The 26964-nt window shown below is 46.8% G+C and overlaps 1 protein-coding gene across 1 annotated transcript in view; it reads right to left on the bottom strand.

Moving 5' to 3' along the window:
* Positions 1–22210: 22210 nt before the first annotated feature.
* The window catches only part of Polr1a (RNA polymerase I subunit A), an 87819-nt gene continuing 83065 nt past the window's right edge, over positions 22211–26964 (bottom strand). The window contains exons 30-34 of the mRNA XM_008836749.3: positions 26089–26364; positions 25073–25273; positions 23684–23801; positions 23065–23229; positions 22211–22746 (exon numbers count right to left, since the gene is read on the bottom strand). Coding sequence (XP_008834971.1) covers positions 22646–22746; positions 23065–23229; positions 23684–23801; positions 25073–25273; positions 26089–26364 — 861 coding nt within the window. The 3' untranslated portion in view covers positions 22211–22645. The remainder of the gene's footprint in view (positions 22747–23064; positions 23230–23683; positions 23802–25072; positions 25274–26088; positions 26365–26964) is intronic.

The following is a 26964-nucleotide window of genomic DNA, read 5'->3' as shown; positions in this document are numbered from 1 at the left end:
GTTATGAGCATTCCTCAAGTGACCCCCTAGAGTGACTGTGACTTTATCCCAAAGTAGGAGTCCCTGGCCTGAGGGAGGACAGGGTGAGCAGTGAGTCCAGGCAGCTATGTGGCCCCCAGTGAGGGGCCCTCAGAACGTTCCTGCTGGGCTTTGACAGGGGGTGGCCGGTTAATTCCCGGAATGTCCAAGAAAAACAAACTGGTTATTCTGAGTGAAATGGCAGCCCTGCGGAAGGCGGGCTGGGTCTGCTTTAAATTAAACACAGCATTTCTGGGATTCTTTTCATCTTCTTGCCACAGTGGGGTTCTGGAGACATTACCTCACCTCACCTTCCTGCTCTGATGTGGGGATGCTGATAGGGTGTGGGCCTGGGAGGCCAAAAGGGGAGGCTGGAGAGCTGACCCATCCTGGGGCTGAGGTGAGCAGCAACATCCTCCCTCCCACACTCGGCCTCCCACTGGGGCTGGAAGCCTGGCCTGTGCCAGAAGCTGAGTGCACAGCCAGCCACAACCTTGGTATTTAGAGGAGGATTATAGCATTTCCAAACACGAGCTCTGCTAGGAATGCTTGGAAGGACCTGGCTGTGGTTTTATGAGTCTGAGGTCGGTCCCTCACTTGGCCACTGTGTGCTGTTTAGGTTCAAGGTGGCCAAGCATGCCAGCTCCTCAACTGGCAGAGGGGCCTGTTTCCCTGCTGGGCACTTACTTCAGTGGAGGGTAGAGTTCCTTCTGGTTTGGGAAATTGCTCTTGGCCAGCTTGGCCAGCTTACATGGAGTCCTAGAAAATTCCACTGTGTTGGAGTCAGCTCCCTCAGGGAAAAGGCATCCATGTGTGCTTAGATCTTGAATCCTTGCCTTTGTATTTATTTATTACATTTATTTATATTATTTTATAATTTATAGTGTGGGGGCGGGGATCAGAGAACAACTTGCAGGAGTTAGTTATCTCCTTCCACCATGTGGGACTTGGGGATAGAACTCTGGTCCTCAGGCTTAGCAGTATCGGGGGGTGCGCTCTCTCTGGGCACACTCCCAGGCTGGCACTCCCCCGCGGTGAGTCTGGAGGAAAGATAGTCTGGTCCCGTTGGCTTCTCCGTGTCTCTATGGGCCTCAGGTGTGGTGTGCGTGGATATCGCTCCTGGCCCCTGGATCTCGGGGCCCCAGCCACACCTGGCTAGTCGCTGGCCGAGGCTCTCTGGGCGCGGCAGGTGCCCTGCAGGCTTTCCCGGCGGCTCGGGGCCCCGTGTCTCTGGAGCTTCCTCTGCTACTGAAGCATTGTTCAGCCAAAATCCCGTCCCTAATCCACCCGTGTACTATTCCTCAGGATGTGAGGTTCCTGGCCACAGAACCATGCAGGGAAGAGTACGGAGACAGCGAAAGCTAGGGTGTCCGCAGGTTGGTAACGAGGGAGTGCTGCCCCCCGGGGAGGCTAGATTGCAGGCAGGAGACACAGAACTAGTCCACAGCTTCTTTATTCCAAGTCTCAGTTCCTGCCCTAGCTAGCTCCAGCTCCGAATAGTGAGAGAAGACTAGGATATTTTATACCATGGGGGTAGTGGTAAAAGCTTTGGCTGTTAGATGCTTTGTGAAGCACTGTATTTACGTATGGAAGTGGATTTCTGCCAGACTGCTAGACTGTTGTCTGCCTAGAGAAATTACAGGAAGGCATGGTACCTGTTAGAGCCAAAGGCCATGTTTATGTTATGGCATTCATGGCGGACACTTCAAAAGGAGAGATAGGAAAGATGCCAGGAAGACATCTTGCTATGAAAGGAGCCCGCAGCACATAATCCAAGCTGCATGAGCTGTCCGGTGTGAAGGGGCTTTCACTTTGCATAACAGAGGCTCCCAACATAGCAGCAAGTACCTTTACCTGTTAAGCCATATCACTGGCCCTTTGTTTTATTTTTACTTGTTTGTTTTGGAGTCAGGGTCTCACTAGATAGCTCAGGCTGTCCTCAAACTCCAGATCTTTCTCCCTCAGCCTTCAAGTGCTAGGAATACAGGTGTGTAGTATGCTACCAGACCTAGCTGAACCTCATCTTTAAAATGGGGGAAAGGTGCCTCTTTCACAAGGGTTATTCCATGGGTTAAAGGAAATCCAGTGGACTCAAGTTCTTATTTCAAATGAAGAGTGTCCAAAGTTGCTTGGTTGTAAGAAATAGGAACTTCCTAGCTGCCTTGTGTAAATGAGGATTTTTTTTTTCCTGTATTGTCTTTTCAGGGGATTTTTTTTTCCCCAGGGGATTTTTATGAAAACAAGTCACACGATGGTCTTCTCAGAGACCTGGAACTAGGAGGCAGAAGGGAGTTATGGCTGCCCACCTTCTGCTCTATATCTGTACTTTCCAGGGATTTGCTCCCCTTGAGGCCTCAAGGCAGACAGACCCTCTACTGTGATCATCAGTAGCAGCCTGCTGAATGTTTCCTTTGGCCCTTAAGGTTCACCTCTTCTCCTCCCATCATCTTGCTCTGTCCTTGGGGACTAACCTGTTAGTAACCATGTCCACTGAGCTCCTTCATCTTCAGCTTCACATTGATAGCCAAGCATCGCCCACAGAGGAACTCCAAGTGACCTCAAGTGACATCCATATGGGGAGCACAGACCTCAACTCTCCCCTGCCACTTCCTCCTCCTTCACCTCCAGGAGCTCACTCTTCAGGATGGTGGGGGCTCAACACTAAGAGTCAGGTCTGCTCAGTGCACAGGGGTCTCCTGTGGGAACTGGGATTTGGCTCACACGCCAAAGAAAAGATGGAGAGCGATAAAGGACTGGAAGGCCAGTGGAAATCTGATTTGTCAGGAAAATGGTGTCTGAAAGCAGGGCACCCAGAAAGTTGATTCGGGGTCTGACTGCACAGGCCTTGACTATCAGGGTGAACTGTTCAGACTCTTCAACGGGAAGCTGCATAAGGCTCTGATATGGGGCCTGACCTGCACAGACCTGTGAAACAGACTGGGCAAGACAGACCAGAGATATGCTCTTAGGCTAAAGTCATAGCCAAAGTCAAAAGTGAAACCCATGAGTCAAACTGAAAAAGGATAGGACAGGCATTCTGGTGGCCAAGGCTATAAATTTGGGGAACCAAAAGAAAGAGCAATTCGATCTTCTAGCTGGGCATAGTGGCTCATGCCTGTGATCACTTGAGAGCACTTGAAAGACTGAGGCAGGATTGCCCTGACTTGGAGGCCAGCCTGGTTACAGAGTGAGTGACCTGTCTTCAAAAACAAAACAAAACAAGCAAAACTCCAGTAACAACATAGCAACAATAAAAACCAACCAACCGTATCTTCTGTCTACAATTTGTATAATACTTGACATTTAGGCACTGACTTAAGGAGGACAGTTTGGTAGCATATCTCCACATATGGTCCCGTTTTCCTAGGAAAGCGGAGCCTCCGTTACAGAAGTGATTGTACAGGACTGGAGAGGTGGCTCAGTGGTTAGGAGCCCTTCCTGCGTTTGGTTCCTAGCACCCACATCAAGTGGGTCATGACCACCTATAACTCCAGCTCCAGGGGAGCTGATGCCTTCTTTTGGCCTCCATGGGCACCTGCACACACGTCTTACACACACACATAGACACACACATACACATAAATAAAAATGGCAATCTTTTAAAAGAGGGCAGGAGGAATGATCCCTTGGTACACCAACTGTCGTAGATCTTTGCCAGTGGCAGGTGGTTTGACAACCGGGTGTCAGGTTCCTCTACTAAGGGCCCCGGCAGCCTTCCAGTCACCTATTCTTTCAGCCGTAGCTATCTCTGGGTGCTTGTCACCACTCCCCCCACCCCATTCCCTCACGCTTGGAGTAGTGACAGCTTTCCATTGTCATTATTCTAGAACTGCTACCCTATTCCTCGGTTGCCCTTCACCCTGCCCACATCTTTGTAAATGGTTCATTCACTCTGTTCTCAGCAGCCACGGAAAGGTAACTTTGAGTCTCTGTCTTTCTCCTGATGGACTTCTGCCATAAGAAGATCAAGATGTGTGTGGTTTTTTGAATGAGGTGTTCCCCATAGGCTTAAGTATTTGAATACTTGGTCAGTTGGGGGCACTATTTGCAGAAGTTTAGGAGGCATGGCCTTGCTGGAGGAAGCACATCAGTGGGGGCAGGATTTGAGAGTTCATAGCCGCTTCGCATGTCCAGTCTGTCTCTCTCTGCTTCCTGTGTCTGCTTGAAGATGCCAGAGCACTCAGCTGCTCCGGCTTCCTCTAGCCATGCCTCCCTTCCACGATGGATTCTTCTCTCTCTGGAGCCATAAGCCAAATAAACTCTTCCTTATAAGTTGTTCGGTCACGGTGGTTTATTACAGCAACAGAAAAGTAACTAATACAAGGGGTGACAGCTTCATCCCTGGCCCATCCCCACCCTGCCCCTGAAAGGTAAGGATGAAGAGCTAGAAGCTCTAGAGAGAAATATAAAAAAGAAAATAGCCAGAATGAGAAGACACTCAGAATTTGCTGGAAATAGTAAATAAAATACATTTCTACGACATACACTTACTCTTTTAAAAGACTGTCACTTTTATTTATGTGCATGTGTATGTCTATGTGTGTGTGTAAGACGTGTGTGCAGGTGCCCATGGAGGCCAAAAGAAGGCATCAGCTCCCCTGGAGCTGGAGTTATAGGTGGTCATGACCCACTTGATGTGGGTGCTAGGAACCAAACGCAGGAAGGGCTCCTAACCACTGAGCCACCTCTCCAGTCCTGTACAATCACTTCTGTAACGGAGGCTCCGCTTTCCTAGGAAAACGGGACCATATGTGGAGATATGCTACCAAACTGTCCTCCTTAAGTCAGTGCCTAAATGTCAAGTATTATACAAATTGTAGACAGAAGATACGGTTGGTTGGTTTTTATTGTTGCTATGTTGTTACTGGAGTTTTGCTTGTTTTGTTTTGTTTTTGAAGACAGGTCACTCACTCTGTAACCAGGCTGGCCTCCAAGTCAGGGCAATCCTGCCTCAGTCTTTCAAGTGCTCTCAAGTGATCACAGGCATGAGCCACTATGCCCAGCTAGAAGATCGAATTGCTCTTTCTTTTGGTTCCCCAAATTTATAGCCTTGGCCACCAGAATGCCTGTCCTATCCTTTTTCAGTTTGACTCATGGGTTTCACTTTTGACTTTGGCTATGACTTTAGCCTAAGAGCATATCTCTGGTCTGTCTTGCCCAGTCTGTTTCACAGGTCTGTGCAGGTCAGGCCCCATATCAGAGCCTTATGCAGCTTCCCGTTGAAGAGTCTGAACAGTTCACCCTGATAGTCAAGGCCTGTGCAGTCAGACCCCGAATCAACTTTCTGGGTGCCCTGCTTTCAGACACCATTTTCCTGACAAATCAGATTTCCACTGGCCTTCCAGTCCTTTATCGCTCTCCATCTTTTCTTTGGCGTGTGAGCCAAATCCCAGTTCCCACAGGAGACCCCTGTGCACTGAGCAGACCTGACTCTTAGTGTTGAGCCCCCACCATCCTGAAGAGTGAGCTCCTGGAGGTGAAGGAGGAGGAAGTGGCAGGGGAGAGTTGAGGTCTGTGCTCCCCATATGGATGTCACTTGAGGTCACTTGGAGTTCCTCTGTGGGCGATGCTTGGCTGACTCCACCCAAAGGTACTGAGGGGAGCAGTGCTATCTCCTCCCAGGCTTCTCTGTTAACTGCCTTTGTTCTCTGTTTTCCTCACATGATGGTGTCTCTCACCTGGCTCTCCACAGACAAACCTGGGACCTCAAGTATTCCCCTGTGTTACCTTAGCTCTAAGGTTAGTCTGTGGCTTTCAGGAGTTCGATTCACTGTGACTGCTAGCAAGCACTGGACTGTATCCTGTGTTCAGATGTGGAGTTCTGATCTGCTTTGTGAATGTTGGGGTACCTCATGATTTTTTTGCCCATATTGAAAGCTCAAGTATTCTGCTTTGGGGGCTGATTTCAACCATGAATTGTTTTAAACCATTTTAGTTACAGGCTCACATGTACAGAAACACACAGAGTTCTGAGTATTTCTCCCAGAGTGCTCTTAAACCCAATATATAGCTGAGTTTGACCTTAAATTTCCAATCGTCCTGCCTCTACCTCCCAAGTGTTAAGATTATAGGCATGTGCCACTATGCCTAGTTTATGTGGTGCTGAGGACAGAACCAAAGGCTCCCTGATTGCTAAGCAAGCACTCTACCAACTGAGCCACATCCCCATCCATGAACTGCAGTGGTTTTACTATTAAATACAGAACTTTCTGCTCTTACACAAACATAACAGCTTAATTATGAAAAACAAAATCTCTCAATATTTTCCTACCAGCATCCCTCAGCATGTAAGTATCAAATTAGCACACCTTTGAATTGAATTGTGTTAGAATGTTTGATTTTTAAAAATTGTTTGAGTTGCCTACTTGATTTTGTGTTTTTTAATGCTGCTTTTGGTGCTGGGGATCAAAGTCAGGGCCTTGTGCTTGCTAGGCAGGCACGCTATCACTGAGCTAAATCCCCAGCCTTTGAGTTGTGTGTGTGTACACAGGTATGTTAATTATTAAGTGAATTTTGGCTTGTGAATAAGACAGAATTTCAAAACTTTCTGATACAGTCCTAACCATACTTCTGTCCTCCTGTGGTATTTATGCAAAGGGGCTAAATCAATAGTGACAATTTAAAAAAAATAAAAATATTGATCAATCCTGAAAAATGTTGAAGATGCTCAGTGTCAAATATTTGGCGAAGATTTAATTCTTTATGTAAAAGTAATCACACCTAGCACTTACTTGCACTAAGTCTGACAACTTAAGTTGGATCTCTGGAACCCACACAGTGGAAGGAGAGAAGCAATCCTGCATGTTGTCCTCTGACCTCCACACATATGCCCCCCAAATAAATAAATACATACATACATACACAAATGTACTTTTAAACTTAAAAAACAATCCCACCTATGTTAGCATGTAAGTTCACTTTCATCTTTAATAAATGACAAAATTACATGTATATCGAAGAATAGTTTTGTTTTCTTTTGTGTGTGTGAGGTATATACATGTGTGTACATGTGTGTGGTTGTGTTTGCTCATTCATTCGTTCACCTGTGGAGCCAAAGGTTGTCACTGTGTGTCTTCCTCACTCTCTACTCTTTTTAAAAGTTATTTTTTAGTTCTTGTATATGTGTGTTTGTGTGTGCGCACATTCGTGCAGGTGCCTGCAGAGACCAGAGAGAGGTCCCTGGAGCTAGAGTTACAGGAGGCTGTAAGCCACTCAAAGTGGGTTCTGGGAACTGAACTCCCTTCCTCTGGAAGAGTAGCAATTACTTTTAACACTGAGCCATCTCTTCAGCCCCTTCCACCTTACTTACTTACTTACTTTTGAAACAGGATCTCTCATTGAACCTGCAGCTTGCTGTTCCAGGTAGACTGGCTGGCCATTAACCCCCAGGATCTATTCATCTCTGCCTCCACTCTAGCACTGAGGTCACAGATGGATAAAGACTTTCACATACATGTTAAGGATTCAAATTCATGTCTTCATGCTTAGATGAGCAAGCACCTTACTCACTGAGACATCTCCCCAGCCCACAAAGTATCATCTTAAAATAAATTTAAGATTTACTATCAGCACTTATTTGACTTGTATACTTTTTTTTTCTTTTTTTTGGTCTTTTTGAGACAGGGTCTCCCTGTAGCCCCAGCTGTCCTGGAACTCACTATGTAGACCAGGCTGGCCTTGAACTCACAGAGATCCACCTGCCTCTGCTTCCTGAGTGCTGGGATTAAAGGCATGCGCCACCACACCCAGCTTGTATACTTATTTTACACACTAGTATACCTGGGATCATTTAAAATTTCTCAGGCAAAAAGGAGTTATAACTGGAAAAAGCCATGTCTTAGATAATCCTAAATCCAGTCAAGTTGACAATAAAGATTAACCATCACAAAAGTCCTTCTTGGGGCTGGAGAGATGGTTCAGTGGTTAAGAGCAGTGACTACTCTTGCAAAGGACCCAGGTTCGGTCTCCAGCACCCACATGGTGGCTAACAACTCCAGTTCCAGGGTATCCAATGCTCTCTTCTGACTTCTGTGGGCACTGCATGACACAGGTGCACTTATGTATGTTCAGGCAATACACTCATACACATAAAATAAAAATAATAACGAAAAAGTTTTTTTTTAAGTCCTTCCTTCCTTAAGCTGTTCATCTCAGGTATTTTGTCATAGTAATAAAAAATTAGCACAACACCTTAAGAACCACAGACTTACATGGATTTCCTTATATCCTTGGGAAAATTCAAGACTGGTTCAACATTAGATTGTAAATACTTAGAATATAAACTGGAAATAAAAGACAATTTTTTTTTTGTCTTTTTGAGACAGGGTCTCCCTGTAGCCCCAGGTGGCCTGGAACTCACTATGTAGACTAAGCTAGTCTCAAACTCACAAAGATCTGCCTACCTCTACCCTCCCAAGTGCTGGAATTAAAAGCATGCAGCATCATGCCCAGTCAAAAATCAAAATTTAAGTTGAGATATTTCTTACTTTTTAGAGATTTATTTTTATTTATGTGTATGTGTCTGAGTCTGTGTGTATGTGTATTCCCTGTGTGCTGGAGGCTAGAAGAGGGAGTCAGATCCCCTGGAACTGGAGTTACAGGTGGTTGTGAGCCACCCAATATGGGTAGTGGGAACGGAACTCGGGTTCCCTGCAAGAGCAGTACACAATCTTAACCACTGGACCATCTCTCCAGCCCCTAGATGGACTATTTTAAAAGGAGAAAAATACGCTGATTATTGGAAGCCAATACTTTTTTCTAAGAAAAAATTGTGCCAAACAAATCCCATTTTCCTTTTCCATAGTCACTGAGTAGATAGGTTTTTACTATAGATACAGATTCAGAGATCTTAGATAAAATGACTAGTACCCACAACGTGTGTCAGGAAGTATTTCAACAGTTGAGACAGCTGTCCTGGAAACAAATTCTGCTTCTCTTTCTCTCATCCACTGAGCAAGGTTGAATTTTCTTTTTTTGAAATATTTTATTTATTATTTTTGCTTTATGTGTACAAGTGTATTCCTGAGGGTGTGCACACATGTCGTGCAAGGCTTGTGTAGTTCAGAAGAGGGCACTGGATTCCCCTGGAACTGGAATTATACTACCAGGTGGGTGCTGGGAACCAAACCCAGGTCCTCTGCAAAAGCAGCCAGTGTTCTTAACTGCTGAGCCATCTCTCCAGCCCCCTAGGGTTGCATTTTCTTGCCTGCTTTGAGGGAAGTTAGATGTTAATCGTGCAAACTATTTTGGCTAACAAAACGTGAGTGGAAGGACATGTCCTGATGAATGAGCCAGTGCACTAGCTAGCTCTTGGATGAACTCACAGATCAAGCCAAGCCAATTCTGGATAGTGTTAGTAGCCTCTTTGAAGGGCAGGATAAAGAGAAAGACCTCTTCACAGTCAACAAAGGCAATGAATTTGGAGACAAAGATGTAGTAAACAAAGAAAGTGCTTAAAGTTACAAGAGATAGCCAGCTAGGTGAGACTGGGACAGAGTAGAAAACTGCAGATGTGTATCACAGGTGTCTGGGGCTGGAGTGTGATGGCTCCATCCTCAGCTAGGGGAAAAAGGTGTTATCATCTCAATTTTTTTCTTTTCTTTTCTTTTGCCTTATTTTTATTTTATGTGTATGCATGTATTGTGTGCATGCATGCAAGTGCACCCATGTCGTGCAGTGCCCGGGAAAGACAGAGACGGTATCAGATCCTCTGGAACTGGAGTTACTGACGGTTGTTAGCCACCATGTGGGTGCTTGGATTCAAGCCCGGGTCCTCTGCAAGAGCAGCCAGTGCTCTTAACTGCTGAGCCATCTCTTCAGGCCCATATCGGTTTTTTGTTTTTTTTTCTTTCAAAAACCATAGTCCTATCTAGCTGTGCCAGCATCCTAACCACAAACTTATCAGCTGAAGTCTACTGACAGAGACAGAGAGAGATAACAAGGATTAAAATCCATGTTTTCCTTAAATATTCCATTTGGACCTATCTCACTATAAGTTGCCTTGGTTTGTTGTTGTTATCACAGCAACAGGAACTAATGAATACAGATGGCTACTGGGCCAAGGAAGGTCCTGGGAAAGCTGGGTTATGACTCCATCTGCCTCTTCCTTTGTGAATGTAAATGTCATCAGGGCCTTCTGTTACCAAACTTGGGGTCACAGTCTCTACTGCAAGGAGTCAAGTTTGACTACCCATCCTTGTGAAGCCAGTTAAAACAACCAGATTAGTAGAGAAAAGCAGGAAAAAAGAGATTTATTCAATGTGGCCACATTGGGAAGAGAGATAAAGAGATCCAGTGACCCCTTCATGTTCATAGTCAGGGTCCCTGAAGTAAGGTTAAAGTTTAGGGGCTGGAGAGATGACTCAGTGGTTAAGAACACTGACTGTTCTTGCAGAAGACCCGGGTTTGAATCCCAGCACCCACATGGCAGCTAACAATTGTCTGTAACTCCAGTCCCAGGGGATCCGACAGCCTCTTCTGTCCTCTGCGGTTATTGCACGAAACGGGTGCACTTACCTACGTGCAGGCAATACACGCATACACATAAAATAAAAAATAAAAAAAGATTAAAGTTTAAATGAAGGACCAAGGGGCTACCCACATCTAAGCAATTCCGTTCAAGACTTGGTCCTGCCACCACTGACCCATCATTGTCTGGGCTTCAGTCTTATTCTGCAAGATCCCCAACAAGTTGTCAGAACTATGTGAACTTTCCTTTCTGAGAGAGAGATAAGCTTTCCCCTCTGGCTGCACCAGGCTTCGGCTTTGTCTTTCTTCAGCATGAGATCCCCAGGGAGAATGCCACTTTCTTGGGGTCCATTGTTCCAACGTCTGATACTCAGATTGAGGGACACAAGTGTCTCTAAAATATATTCGTGCTGCACAAACATGTGAGGACCTGCCTCAAGGAGCGTGAGTGTGGACATAAGAAGACTGGTTGGGAAATTGCTACAGTAGCAGAGGTAGAGGTGAGACGTGCAGCAACTCCACTGGGGACAAAGAACAGAGAGAAAATTGACGGGAGGATAGTAGTAGATCCCAAGGGCATAGGAAAGTGAAAGAAGGGTCAATGGTGTCTTCTGGGCTTCAAGCAAGAGCAGCTGTGATGGAAACTTCTAGAAGGGGAAATTTGTCTATAGGACATGCTTTTCTGGAACCCTTTATGGGAAGCCCCTGTGGATGTTAGGAATGCATTTGGCTGTAAGTAAGAGAAAACCCAAATGACTGGGAGAAATGATGAAAGTGTTGAACTGTATTACATAGCAAAAGTCTGGAGGTAGGCATTCCAAAGTCAGTCTAGCAGAAATTTTGTTTCTAAGATGTGCCACAGATCTTTTTCTTTTTAATTCCTCATGGGGCTGGAGGGACATCTCAGCAGTTAAGAACACTTGTTGTCCTTCAAGAGGACCCAGGTTTGATTCCCAGCACCAACATGGCAGCTAACAACCATCTGTAACTCCAGTTCCAGAAGATCCAACACCCTCTTCTGGCCTCTACAGGCATTGCATGACATAGGTGCACTTACATACATGTAGGCAAACACTCATACACATAAAATAAAAACAATAAAATATTTTTAAAATTTGGCATGGCTAGAAAAGTTTAATCCAAGTGTAACGCTATAAACCTGAATCCATAGTTAATGAAGAACCTGGCCAGAGCAGGAATATGTTGACATAGGTGCTTTAGGAAGACAAGCCTGAGTCAGTCATTATGGAATAAATGAAAATTAGCAACTATTTACATGCTTGTTGTTAAACAGTATAAGGTAAAACTATACTTTGTCCTGTCCTTATAGCGTCTCAATTTATTCACTAAGAATAAGGGTTTTGGGGGCTGGAGTGATGCCTTAGCGGTTAAGAGCACCGGCTGCTCTTGCAGAGGACTCAGGTTCGGTTTCCAGTACCCACATGGTGACTAACAACTGTCTGTAACTCCAGTTCCAGGGGATCTGATGCCCTTCTCTGACCTCCATGGGCATTGCACAATATGGGTGCACTTACATGCATGCATACATACATAAAATAAAAATAATAAAATATATTAAAATCTGGGCAAGGTAAACATTAACAAAGAGTAAGAGAGTTTTCCTAAAATAGTGCAGATTCTAGTAATAGTATCCTAAGAATTGATGCTGTTAACCAGTGAAGCCAGCATGGGTCTGTTGTCATAGTTACATTTACCAGGATGAGCATTAGAGAAAACTTCATTCATATAACATTGCGATTGTACGGGACACAGGTGTTTGATCTCCACCAGCTGAGTGGACAGTTCACACCCCTGGTTTTCATTGTTCTTATTCTCATTTCCTCAATTATAGTAGAAGATTGTGCAGGTTTTCTTAAATTTAGAAACATGGTGAAAGGTGTGGTTCTCTCTGTAAAATGTGAACGTGACTGTCAAAAGCACGGATCTGAGTCTGGAGGATAGATGCTGAGGTGTCCAGGTTCTTGTGCCTCTTTACAATGAATTGTACAGAAATACTTGGAAAGTTACAAGAAAGATGTTTATGAAGGGAGAGGTATAGAGGAGCACAGTGTGCCAGGCACAGCACCAGGAGGACAAGAGAGAAAAAAGACAAGGGAAGGTCTGCAGTAACCTTGATGGGTCATTAACATGGTGCCCACCTCTCCCACGTTCAGATACCACGGGTTTTTCTGAGCTCCTTGGCTGATTGAAGCTCAGGTAGACTAAGGGCTGTCAGCCTTTCCTTTGTGGCCACTTTTGGCATGTTAATCTCTTGGACCTCCTTCTCCATTAATTCCTATTCTCCTACCTCACAAAATGGCCACCACAGACCCTAACAGGACTCCAGGTTGACCCTCTGCCTTCCCTGCACTACCCAGGAAGTTTACTGCCTAGCTGCACACCCCTTACAGGGTGTATGTACAGCAGGAAGGGAAGTGGAGGATGGCCTTCCCTTTAAAGACCTGAGGAAGAAAAACTTATTTTCCGGCAGCTACTTACATATCATTGGCCAAGGTCCAGCCAATCATGTGGGTGGGCATATTGCAACCTAGTTGAAACTGGGCTTCTGTTCGTAGGAGAGGCAGAATGGGCAGAGGGACTGTGCAATAGGAGGTGACGCTTCAGAAAGTTGTGTTTGCTGTCCACTCGAGGCTGCACAGCCCCAATCCCTCCTCTAGGAACCAATGTAGAAAACACATGATGGACAGAAAACAGATGTGAAAAATATTCAATTTTTATAATGCAATAAGCATTATGAAATAAGGGGGCTCCATCAGAGTGAGTTACCAGGATCCTTCCTATGAGACTGAGATTACCAAAGGCTTTGAGCCTAGGGAAGCCTGGCTACTTTTTGGCACATCTCTCATGGGTGACACCCCCCTCCCCAGCTCCCAGCAGTGCCAGGAAAGGCCTCACCTGCTTTGTGACTGAGCTCCGAGAGATAGGACTTCTTGGCTGGGCTTGAAACTTCCAGGAAAATATGGGGGAAGTAGAGAGGCCAAAGCCTTGTGGGTGAGTCTCCTGGGAAGGCCTGAGGAGTCTGGGAAATGATCACAGAGGGTTTTTTTTTTTTCTTCAGCCTTGGGAAACTTAGTGGTGACTAGGTCCTGGGAGGAGTGCTGAACCTTGAGCAGAGTGGAGCTCTGTGCCATTCTGTCCCAGCAGTAACTGTGTGGATGCTTCCTATCTCTGGAGCTTGTGTGTCTCCACTCCTTTCTTGAGCCTGTGGGCCCCAGAAAGTAGTTTCCAGTGTTGTCTCCTCCCTGTTCAGTCTAGCCTCAACAGCCTATTACAGATCTGATTGCCCTGCCCCAGCACCTGCTAAACTGCCACTCAAACACACTGTCCTGAACACGCCCACACACACTGGCACCTCCTCACTCCTCTGCTCCTTATCTCTCCCCTTACTGGGAAAGCTTGTCTTGAATCCTCCAGCTAGATGGGCTCAACTACCTCTGGTTCTCTAACACACAGCCATCCCAGGATTGTCTTTCTGCTGGCCACGAGGAATACACTTCATAGGGCAAGGTGCTGGCTAAGAGCCAGTACTTGATGGGGCAGGCTGCAACAGTGTAAAGTAGGAAGTGCCAGGCAAAGCTGGCCCAGTGGTCCTCAGACTGCAGGGTGCTGGGTGAGGAGCTGATCTGTGAGTCAGAGCTAGAAGGTAGGTTGAGAAGTACAGCGAGCAGGCCAGGGGGCACTGGGACAGTCAGCCCCTGGTCTCAGCTGGTTGTTTTCCTCTTTAATGTGATGAACTCCACAGACCACCTGCCACACTTCCATGGACCTTCTCTTCCTCCTTCAACCCCAGTCTCTCCTTGGACCACCTTTTCTCTGGTCAGAGGAGACAGGTAGCCTTTCTGACCAATGGGACATAGGAGTTACCACTCAGCCTGAGTTATTACCAGATGGTGGCCAGCAGAAGTAGAGCTCCAAGAACAAGGCTGGGTCTTCCTTGGGATATGAGCAGACTCTAGGGCAACACTTTCACTTCCTCTAAAAAGATCTATTTCTCTGTGAAACAGGGCCAATAGGACTCAAGCCACATACTCAATCAGATGACACCACAGAAGCCCAGTGTAAGTGCCCCAGTCCACACCAAATCTGCTCTGTAGCAAAGCTGCAAGGATTGGCGATTCCTTTGAGCAACCCAGAATTCAGGTCCTGACATTTTTTCTCAAACTTCAAAATTTGCCTTTGTGACAGGAGCTCCTAGCTCCTTAAGGCAGTTTCCTGTCATTGATTTGTTCCTGTTTCACCTTTTGCCAGATGTCAGCTGCCCACTTAGGCAGAGTAGACATCCCTGTGCTTGCCCCTCAGTTCTATCTCTCCTTACTAGAGGTACACCTTAGAAGAGACGCAGCTTGTCCATAGTCCACGGAAGGCAGCCCGCAATGATAACAAGCTTCTTCCAAACAAAGGGATTGGGCACAGGAAGGAGATGAAGAGGCTGTCCCTGAGCCAGCTGCCTCTGAGCCAGGCAGGTGGCATCAGCTCCTCATTCTACCACGTGTTTGTTGTATCCTTGAGCAAGCTGTTGTAAGCTGAGGGGAAGAATCCTACCCCCATACAGATACTAGGACCGGGTGAGTTAACTATATTAGGAACTTGGGCCAGCTGTGTGTGGCAACCCACAGGTAAGAGTGAGTTTCTGCATCTGCGAGCCACAGAGGAGGGTGAGGCCTCATTCTTTCCCTCACCCCTAGCGATCTTTTCTTACTACCAGCACATCTGGATGCCACCATAAGTGCAGTCCCTCACAATGTTAATTTGCTTTATCAGTTACTCTACATATTTCAGAAAAACGCTCCAGCTTCCCCTAACTAAAGTTTAAGAGTGATTTCTGCCAGGGTAGCCAAGAGCTAACCTCTTTTTCCTCCCTTCTCCTCTTCTCCCTTCTTTTCTTGTTTGTTCTTTTTGTTTTTGGGGTTTTTTTGAGTCAGAATTTTACTATGTTGTCCAGATTGGTCTCAAATCTCTACCCTTTGTCTTCTAAATAGCAGACTTCAGGCACATGCCACCCCATCCCTCTCAAAGCTAACCTTCTTGAAGGTTTTGCCTTTGTGAGCCCTGTACCAATTTTGTTTTTAAAAAATATGAGAAGCCTACTAAGTTTTTATTTGATCTGTATAAGCAGAAAAGCTCTAGGACAAATGTATCAAATTTTTAATCTGTGCTATCTCACTTATTTAATGGTTTGGGAGAAAAGGATTTAAGGCAGATAACAAAAGGCTGTTTGTATCAATAACAAAAACCTCTTTAAAATGCACAGTGAGTGAAACATGGGTTTGTAAACCAGCACTGGGACAGGCAGAGCAGAGACAGGAGAATCCCTGGGGCTCATTGGCCACCCAGCCTTACCTACTTGGGAGAGTTCCAGGTAAGTGAGAGACCATCTCAAAAAGATAAGGTAGGGAACTGGAGAGATGGCTTAGTGGTTAAGATACTGGCTGCTCTTGCAGAGGACCTGGGTTCAGTTCCCAGCATCCATATGGCAGCTAACAACCATCCATAACTCCAGTTTCAGGGGATCCAATGCCCTCTTCTGGACTCCATGGGCATTGGGTACACATGGTGCACTTACACACATACAGGCAAAACACTCATACACAGAAAATAATAATTAAAAATAATAAAAATAAGGTGGGCAGATGACACCAGAGGAATGACACCTGAGACTGACCTTTGGTCTCCACAAACAAGTGTACACACCCACCCCCCATGAACTCACATGTACACATACATGCACCTGCCCATGCATGCACACACACACACACACACACAGGATAAAAATTCTCAGACGTGAAAGGAATAAAGAATAACTAAGAAACATTCTATTCATAAGAAACTGCAAATTGAAGTAACAGTGATGTGCCAGTGTTTTTCCTATCATGGTGGTTAACATGCAAATGATTCCATCTTGTAAAAGATGGAACATTCACCCCATAGTTTGTGTATGGCAAGGTTTCTCAATCCTGCACTAGGGACATTTGTGGCTGTATGATTCTTTGTTGTGACAACTGCCCTGTGTGTTGTATCAGCATCTTGGCCTGCACTCACTGATGCCAATAGCATCTTCCTCCAGTTGTGACAAAACAAAATTGCTGTAGATATTGACATATGTCCCAGGCATATGTGTGCATTCGTATGTGTATGTGTGCGTGTGTGCAAACTGCCTAGTTGAGAACCACTCAGTATGTAGGCAAGCCCTTACAATTGTCTGTGACTATGAGTTTAATCACCATTTTACACATACGAGAATAGAGGTGCAGAAAGGCCAAATAACCGTGATTGCTAGAAGAGTCTGACCTCACGGACTCACTGGGTCATCATTTTGTTGAGGTTTGACTGGTTGGAGAGATGAGGAAGGGGCAGGGAAGATGGCTCAGTCATTAAAAAGTGTGCTGTACGAGCATGAAGACCTGAGTTCACATCCCCAGTACTTATGTAAAATGGATTCCATGGCAGCCAGTCTGGCCAATCGCTGAACTCTGGGTTTAGTGATAGACTCTGTCTCAAAAATTAAGGTACAGGGGCTGGAGAGATGGCTCAGCAGTTAAGAGCACTGGCTGATCTTGCAGATCAGGTCCAACCACCAACATGGCGGCTAGCAATCATCTGTAATTCCAGTTCCAGGAGATCTGATACCTTCTTCTGGCCTCCACAGGCACTACACAGATGTGGTACACGTACATACATGCAGGCAAAACACTCATATACATAAAATAATAAATAAAATATTTTTAATTAAGGTAGAGAGCAACTAAGGAAGATGGAAGCCACTTGACACAGACCTCTGGTCTCTGCACACGTGTGCACGTGCACAGGCACACACACATATACACACACTAGAGTGTACACACACAGAAACTATACCCACCCACCTACCCATACAAAAAGAATCCTGGATAAGGAAGTGGAGTTCAGTGTGGTCCAGCCAAGGCCTGCAGTATCTGCAGCTCTGTCACATGTATGCCACAGCCTCCAAGCTGGCTTAGCTCCTGTGATGGAGTGGATATTCTAGACAGTGGACAGTCTACAGGGCAGCACTGGGCAGGGCCAACATGCCTTGCTCACCCAGAAGACTCAAACTTGCTAAAGAGATACATAGAGGCACATGTGGTTGGACCACAGTGAGGTTTCCGCCTTTGGAGTGAAAGTTGAGCAGCTGGGGCATGAGTGAAACACGCAGTAGGGGGGTAATGACCAGACTCCCGGTTTTGCTTCATTTTCCTCTATTCTGGCTTCTGAACACCCAGATTTTTTCCTTTCCATGAAGCCAGCAGATCAGTCGTTCCTTGGTGCACCATGCACGCTCACATACCTGCTGGGCACACCCCAAATTCCCTGGTGGAGTGTGTGTTCAGTCCACTGTATTCCAAGTTCCATGAGGATAGGTCCCACATGGTTTACACAGTGGATGTTAGGTGGGATGTATGCAGGACAGGGGGAATGGTAAGGGTGGGCACTGTGTGAGGTATTTGGGTGGAGACAAGCAGCAGCAGGTGCTACTGGGCACATAAAAGTCCCATTCACACTTTTGCTTCAGTGACACCTGATTGTGACAACCAGAGCACTGTAAGTTCTGAATTGAACCCAGTTTCCTCACCACTCTCCAGGTCAGAGGTGCTGCTTAAAGAACTGGAGGATTGGGCTGGAGAGATGGCTCAGCAGTTAAGAGCACTGACTGCTCTTGCAAAGGACCCGGGTTTGATTCCCAGCACCCACATGGTGGCTAACAACTATCCATAAATCCAGTTCGGAATCCGATGCCTTCTTCTGACCTCTGTGGCATTGCATGACACAGGTGCACTTACACATGCAGGCAATACACTCATACACATAAAAAATAAAATATTTAAAAAAAAAGAACTGGAGGATCTAACTTTATTTTATGGTGCTAGGGATTGAACCCAGGGCCTTGCATATGGTAGAGATGACCTTACACCCTAGCCCTTGTCTTTTGACAGGGTCTCATTTACACACCTTGGGCTAGTTTTGAATTCACTATGTAGGCAAGACTGGCCTTGAACTTGATACCCCTCCTCAGCCTCCCAAGTACTGGAATTATATGTATGTGCCACTATGCTTGACTAAAGCTTAATGCTTTGAATGGAAGCTTCTCATGGAGCTTTTTCCTTTAAAAAAAAAAAAAAGGTGTTCACGTGTTGCATGAGTTTATGATGTGCACCATGTAGGAGTCTGTGAAGGCCAAAAAAGGGTCGGATCCCCTGGAACTGGAATTTTAGGCAGTTGTAAGCTGCTATGTGGGACTTGAACTTAGGTCTTTTTGTAAGAGCAGTATGCACTTTTAACCACTGAGCCTCCTCTCCAGCTCCTCAGGGGCTGTTTTCAGGAAATATTAGCTGGTCAGGCGTTCCTTCCTTTTGGTTCTGCTGTACCCTACTGGCAGGAAATTTAAAGGTGGACATACACTCTCCCTCCCTAATGTGCTGGACTGAGGCTTTCTGTTTAAAGAAATTCACCTGGGACTGGAGAGAGGATCAGCACTGGCTGTTCTTGCAGAGTATGCAGGTTTATTTCCCAGCACCCACATGGTGGTTAACAACCATGTGTAACTCCAGTTCCAGAGGATATGATGTCCTCTTCTGGCTTTCATGGGCATTGCATACACATGGTGCACCTACACACATGCTGCAAAAACTCATACACATTTAAAAAAAAAAAAAGGCTGGATAGCTCAGCAGTAAAGAGCACTGGTTGCTCTTGGAGAGGACTTGGGTTTGATTCCCAGCACCCACATGGCAGCTAACAACATCCATAACTCCAGTTCCAGGGGATCCAACACCCTCTTCTGAACTCCACAGGCACTGCATTTCACACATGCAGGCTATGTACTCATATATATAAAAAAATATTTTTGAAAAATAATCACATCTACCATAAGGCTTCTTGAATGTCCCCCAAGGAGAACTGATAGCAGCTTCCTTTGAGCCCCACTTTGAAATCCTTGCAGAAAATACAGCACCGGGACAGACAAGGGAGCAGAAATCACATCTTAAGAGTACACTGCAGAACCTACGGCCAGTGACTCACTCTGAGAAGTCATCTTACAATAGGAGATGAAGTTAGCTGTAAATTTCCAGTATTTAGGGCTTAACTAAGCCTGGTTTTCAATTCTGCTACATTCTAGACTCTTGGAGACCTTCTGATACCCAAGCCACACCCAAGGCCCATTCTAGCCTAATCTCTGGCTGCATTCCGGAATAAGCCTAGAAAGCTCCCCTGCACTGAGGATGTAGCTCAGAGGAAGAACACTTGCCTAGCATGGGCAAGGCCTTGGGCTCAATCTTCACCAAACATGGAGGAGGGGAGTAACTTGGTAAAAGCTTGCCAGCTTGGTCTATACAGTGAATTCTAGGCCAAACTCAAAAAAAAAAACCAAAAAAAAAAACTTATGTGTACATGTGTGAGCCTGTTTGAGTATGTGTGCACCACATGTGTGCAGGAGCCCCAACAGGGCACTGGATCTCCTCGAACTAGAGTTACACATGGTTGTAAGCCTTCGTGTGGCCGCTGGGGACCAAATCCCCATCTTCTGCAAGAACAGCCAGTGTTCTTAACTGCTAAGGCCATCTCTCCAGCTCCAATGGTGGTGGAATCTTCTAAGAGGGGCATCTAGTAGTACATGATTAGGTCTTGAGGGTAGCAACTTTGTTGTAGGTTTCCTCAGATTGGATTAGTTTTCACATGAATGGGCTGTAATGAGGGAGCCTGACCAATCAATCCTCTGAACCCCTGAAGACTCTTCCTCAAGCACTGTTACTTTTGCCCTTGCTTCCAACATGGTGATATCATCTGCCATGAGGCCCAAAGCAGAATTAAGTTTCTGTTGAAACTCCATGCTCTTCAATCTCTAGAACTCTGAGGTACACTTGTTTTCTTTAAAATGTTCCCAGCCTCAGGTATTTTGTCCTAACAATATAAAATGGATGAAGACAGGAAAGGAAGGCTCAAATTTTAGACTGAGACTTGCCAAGGAACTTCGATCCATTCTTCGGTTTTGTTCTGACTGAGGAATGCAGGTGTCTTCTTCAACTTATGGGACCATGTGTAGGGATGTTTGTAGCAATTGTGATGAGAACTCAGAGATTATAAGTAACTGTATGTCACCTCACACAGGTGGCTGACTGACACCTGAAAGATTACACAAAGAGCTTGCAAATCCCATTATTTTGTACACTAACAAAATTTTTTTTTAATTTTCTTTTTCAGCTTGTTCCATCTCCTTTGTCACATTTAGCTTGGTCCTACTGTAAATCTTTCCAAAACTCACACACACCCTCAGAGAAGTCATTTGCAATCCCGAAAATACTGCAAAGACTATGCTATCATAACCCGTCAAGGGGAACACCCTCAGGATTCTAACTCAGAGAACCACTAAAATAAGTGAAACATTAAAAAAAAAAAAAAAATAGGTGAGCTCTTTTCTATTCATCTGTCTGGGAAGACAGGTGAGAAACAGCTCTGTGAAAGGGTGGAAGGAGGCAGCTATCACCTCGAGCTGTAGCACAGGTCAGAGGTCAGAGGTTTGGCATAAGTACAGTCAATTCACAGCCCAACCAATATATTTAGGGTTGCTCCTTTACCTCCATTTAGGCCTCAGTGCCTGGATGGGTTGACCCATGGAACCACACACTTATCCACTGTCCGGATATCACAGCCACCAGATTATCTTGAGGAAACGATCCTCTCTCAGTTCTAGTTTGAATAGAGACTGAGTAATGATTTTGCCTTTTCACTCAAAGAATGAATGCCTTACCCTGCAGGCCAGGGACTTACTCTGAGGAGCCCTCCAGTCTGTCTCCTTAGAAGCTGTCACATGCCTGTGCCCATGCCCTGAGGAACCTGTGGAGAGGTACCGGTTTTCCTGGATGCACAGGCTGGGTCAAAATGTGTGCCTGAGGGGCTACACAGCTCCTCCCCTGGCAAGACTTACTTTGAACCCCAGCCCTGCCCTTGAGGTTACCATAGTCCTCTCACCCCACTAAAGTTAGCACAATTTCTTCCCACAGGCTTCTGTCCTGTGATTCTGGCCAAGGGACCAGAGCTTGAAGGGAACAACACAGGGGTAGACAGAAGTCAGAGGTAGGGATTGAGGGGCTGAGGTGTCCCAGGACATCGCAGGAAGAGGGGCATGACTGTGCCAAGAGAATCCCAGTTCTTCAAATGCAGAAGCCACAAACGAAGGGGAAAAAAAAATTAAAAAACTAAGTCTGGTTTCTTTCTCAATAGCTAGTCCTGGTAATGTTTATTATTTAGCCCGAGTTGGAGTAACAGACAAAAATAGAAGCAAACAGCTCTGGTCTTAGAGAGCCTCTGCACCAGCCTTCAGTCTTTTCTCTTCTGGGTACGGCACCTTCCTGCATGCCGGGGAGAGGGAACCTCAAGGACCTCTGACAGTGCAGGGTCTATAGGGAGCTGAGGGCTTTTGACATCAAGCTGAGAGCAGAGGCAGGAAAGTGAAGCCACTCAATGAATGGTCCCAGAGGGAAACTTGGAGTTCTCTGTGAGGTAGAGAGCTGCTGCAGTCCTGGAGACACGGCTCCCTGCTGTGGGGCCAGTCTGGGCTACTGCATGTAGCCATACAACAACCCAGGGCCCAGGGCCCTACCCCAGGGACAGAAGTTGGGCAGGTAAAGGATTGTGCCACTCTGTCCTTGGCCCAGGGAAGCAGGTTCTGTGTTCTTTTTGGCTCTTCAGGAACCCCCAGGAATCCTGCCTGAAGTCACTGGCCACTCACAGCAATGGGACCTAACTTCCCATCCTGGTACTGCCTGGGGTCCCCAACAGCAAAACATGGCTTGCAGTGGTCTTCCCAGTGCACCTTCTTGGAGCTTCTTGTCAGGGATTTAGCAGCCAATGCCTCCAGGAGCACAAGTGAAGTCGTGCCATCTTGGAGGGACTTGCAGGTCTTAGGAAACCTTGTTCTTAATGGGGGCAAGGATGCTGCCACCTTCCAGGTGAAGCTGGCACAGCCCAGAGGCCAACCGCTTTCTGGAGCCCATGGTCACTGCTATGTGCTGACTGTCACTCTGAACTGCCTCAAGTCTGACCTTTGGTTCATTGATGTGGAGGGCCACTCAGCCATGCCCACCCCTGAGGTCCTTCAAACCGGCAGACACTGCCTCAGTGGCTGCTATCTCAGGGGCTGCTTAAGCTCAAACAGGCCTGTTCCACCTTTGACGACCTTTCCTACCACAAGGCAGGCTGAAGGGGATCTCAGTTCATCATGGGATCCTGTGAAAGACAGAAAAGTTTATGTGAGGAGTCTGAGGAAGCAGCTGGGGGCAATGTGAGATGACAGAGGGCTCAAGGCTGAGATTGTGTGGTGGGTGCCTCAAAGGTCCTGAGGACTCTGGCTGTAGCACTGTGCCTATGTTTGAAAGAGGGGAAGTGTTTTTCCTATTTTGTCAGAATGCAGACCACTTTACTGTCTGCTACCTCCCTACCCTACTCCAAAATCTCACTGCAATCAGGGTGTTAGGGAAAAACAAGCCCATTTACCCAGGGAATGTGTCAGGAGAAAAAAGGCCCAGTTCCCTGCACTGCACTGACCCATCATAGTGGCCTGTTTGAGAAACTGGAAGCTGGTTTCAAATGTCATCTGCTGCAAAGGGGAGGAGCTTGACCGGATCCCAAAGCGATTCAGTGGCTTATAAACACCTTCGAAGCACATATAATCAGCAACCAGGGAGAGATGGCGAGGATCAACTGCAATGCCTGTCAGGAGGGCAGAGCATCAGGAAGGATTAAGCAGTAACAAAGGATAGTTGGGAGGTATCACCTGAAGTATAAGCCAGACTATAACCAGCTCAGACCTTGGGGCTCCCTCCAAACATCTTCATCCAGCTATGGAAGTCCTGCACCCGGTCCAAAGAATCTAATTGTGTTATTTCTATTGGGATTTAGAAGTCCAAATGACCAAGTCATCAAACAGGAGCTTTGCAAACACACTAGCTGCTGGGAAAACAGTGCCTCAGTGACAGAGCTGTCATCCTCTATACTCTTTCACAGGGACAATCAAGGGACCACAGTCTCCCACAGACACACTCACCATACCCATGTTTCTATTCCCACCTGATAGCAGGCTCAACTCACTCTTGACCCTCCTGCCCTGGCTATCAGGTACTCAGACTAAGCTGGGTCCTCTGGGGTCCCACTGCGTTCCTCTTACCATAGACGGCAAACACATTCTTGATCTCCTTTTCAATCACCCGCAGTGCAGCCTCGATGCCGTAAGTGTTGGCCATGGCATGGATGTCATTGGAGTAGAGTCGACGCAGGTCCAGCACCTGGGCAGAAGAAGAAGGGGCTGACTTAGGGGCCCCACTGCTAGCTCCCTCCTATCTACATATCCCCCAGCACTCTCGGTCTCCCTGTGCCTGATGGCTGGGCATAGCTGGTTAGAGGTGGTCCAGGATGAGGGAAAATGAATGCTGCCAGCAGAGCTGCTGGTCCCAGTAAAGGCTCCAGACCTATCTTGCTGTTGTAATCGGTGTCAAGACATGACCTAGGACATACTTTAGATTCAGTAAGAAATAGTTTTTTGTTCATTATTATTCTAACAGACAGACTTATTTGCTGGGTTGGAAGACTAGGAGGTGAGGAGTTACCTCAGCAGAGCCTCTCAAACACCTTTCTAGGTTACAAAGCAGAAACAGGTTGGACCCACAAGTTGTAGGGTCTCACCAAGGGCTTGAGGCTCCAAATGAGCCACTTCATAGAGGCTCTTGGTGGCTCTTCACTATGGCTAGAGAGGGCACTGCCCTAGCAACAACACATGCCACAGGAGACAAATGGCGACAGGCAGCCTGCCTAGCCACTGTTGAAACAAACCCACAGACTGAGTACAACCCAAGTTACATCTTGTGAATACTGGAAATGACTTTCAGATGTAGCCCATTCCCTGATCCTCTGGCTAAGCTCTTGGTAAAAGGCTCCAGGGCACCATTGATGGTGACAGAAGTCTAAGAGGCACAGAGGCTTAGACAGCTTAGTGTGGACTAGGGAACATGGGCCAGAATGGCCCCAAGCTCCTTAGCAGCGTGTAGGTAAAATTCATGCCCAGGGGCAGAGAACATTTCAGAGGAAAGGATGGATGAGCAGGTGGGATGAGAGCATAGGGCCCCTACTAGCTTTATGTGGTTGAGCGCTGGGTTGGGCCAGGGCCTTCTTTACCAGATAAAATGAGTAGCACCTAGGGCAGCAATGTATCAAACCATATCCAACAATTCTACTTTGGGAAGGACTTAATTTAAAAACAGGAAAAAACAAAACAAAACAAAAACAAACCAGGGGTTCTCAAAGGAGTCTGAGAAACTCGGGGCTGAAGTTAGGCAGATTTCTGAACCATAAGTGTAACAGGCTAACAGGCATTAAGTCCCCATTGTGCCCCACGGGTGAGGGCACACTTGGTTTGGGGACTAGTCTAGCACATATACCTCAAAAGGGGCCAAAGTCAACTGGCTGGAAACTCAACTCCCAGTGCCTAGGTCCCAAGACAATGTGAGGTCAGGGCCAAGGCTTTGTTACAGGCCATAGCCAGCCTACAAGGTCTGTATACCTCAGAGTACTTGAACAGCTCTGGGAGGTTGATTCCCTCTGTGTTCAGCATAAACTCCTTCTCATTTCTACTGTTGGTCGTTTCAATCAAGAGGCACCGAGTGATGCCCTTGGTTGTATAGATGATGGCATTATGGGCCAAGGACATGACTAGGGAGCTCATGTCAAAATTAATCTTCATCAGAGGAAGCTTCAATGTCACCTGCAAGAGAAAGGAGACCTGAGCCAGGGAAAACATCGCCCAAGTCTGGGAACAGGGGAGGAGCCTACTGACTAGACTCCGGGTATACCTTCAAAGGCTTCTCAGTAACCTCCTGGCTGGGGAGAGGGGGTCCTGCTGCAGGAGCTGGTGAGGGTCCTGAACACTTGGTAGTTTAACTAACCCACCTTTGGGATAGAGACAGTTTACAGATGTCAGTGAGGACACAGACTGAAGTCCATTCTGTTACCTGCCCTTTCACAGAGCAGTGTCTGCTGCTTTGAGACTGGGGTCCCATCAGCAAGTCTTGCTATCTACACTACCACTTGGGAACCAGTGAGTTGGAGTCAAGGAGAGACAGGGGGTCTATCTGTGAAAAGCACCTGAACCATCCAGGCCTCAGGAGAACCACGAAATCACCAGGATGGTGGCCAGGGGACATCTTGGGGTTCTTGCCTGCTGGCAAGAAGGAAGTTTCTGTACTTGTGGTGCATGGTGACATGTTTTTATATGGCAGATTTAGCTAGGTGACATTATTTGGAAGCTCTCTACCCACCCGGCCTGGCAGATGAGACTCACATATATACTATTTCTGAGCACTTGGGGAAACTGGTTTACTGGGGTTGGAAAGTGACATGAGTAGGGCTGTGCTTTGGAAAGTGACATGAGTAGGGCTGTGCTTTGGGACACGGTCTATAGTCACTAAGAGATTGTGCAGGGGACCTTTGTGCAGTGAGAGTAGCCTGGGAGCCCCGCAGCCCCACCTCAAGGCTGTCAGAGAGCTCAGCAGCAGGTCCCTACTCAAGAAACGGACTGACCTGGCACCACAGGCTCTCTTCTGTGTCATACTGGTAGTCTTCTATGAATGAGTTGGCCTCACGCACAGCCTGGACCCGGTGTTCCACAGTCTCGGCTCCCTGAGGCCTGGGGTGGTGGCGGGCAGGGTTCTGGGATGATTCCTCCTCAGGGCCTGAGCCCTCTTCCTCGCCTGGCTCTTGGGCCTGCTGTGCACCTTCACCGTTGACATTCCCTTCCTCTTGAGCATCGCCATCCTCTTCTTCCTCCTCCCCTTCTTCCTCGCTCTCATAATCAACCTGGTAGGAAGTGTAGGCATTCAGTCAGGGTCTCCCATTACCTGGACTTTGCCTATGAACAAGCACCCCTACAAAGGCCACAATTGGCTGGGTCCACCAGACTCAGATGCCCCACATTTCTAGCTTCTCCACCCTGGCCTGGCTACTTTCTTACATATACCTTTTCTTTGAGACTGTCACTCTGCAGGCCTGGGATGTGCCCCCGAAGCAGAGCTCACTTACCACACGGCTTTCTTGGTTCACCCACGTACCTGAGCTCTCTCACCTGTGAACTCCCCCAACCTCTCTAAGCTTCCCTTCGTTCTTACAGAGACTATGACACTGGGGGATTGGTTTGGGGGAAAAGGAGAGAGAGACCACATTCTTACTGGAGAAACAGGAGGCGATCTGTTTTCTTGTCAGTCTTTTCTGGGTCCTTGAGTCTGCCTCACATCCGGGGTCACCAGATCCCAAGGGCAGCCCTGAGAATTCCTACCTTATAAACCCTATCTGCTTACTCAAGAGGTATTTGGGGTAGGTAGGTCTTATTTCAGATTTCTGGTGAGTTCCCGGCATGACACAGAGGAAGAGCCTGTGAGTGGAGGGGGAATCCCTCAAGTG

Source organism: Nannospalax galili, unplaced genomic scaffold (assembly GCF_000622305.1).
Source record: "Nannospalax galili isolate Female #2095 unplaced genomic scaffold, S.galili_v1.0 scaffold138, whole genome shotgun sequence".
Lineage (NCBI taxonomy): Eukaryota > Metazoa > Chordata > Mammalia > Rodentia > Spalacidae > Nannospalax > Nannospalax galili.
This window is presented reverse-complemented; position numbering and strand designations above follow the sequence as displayed.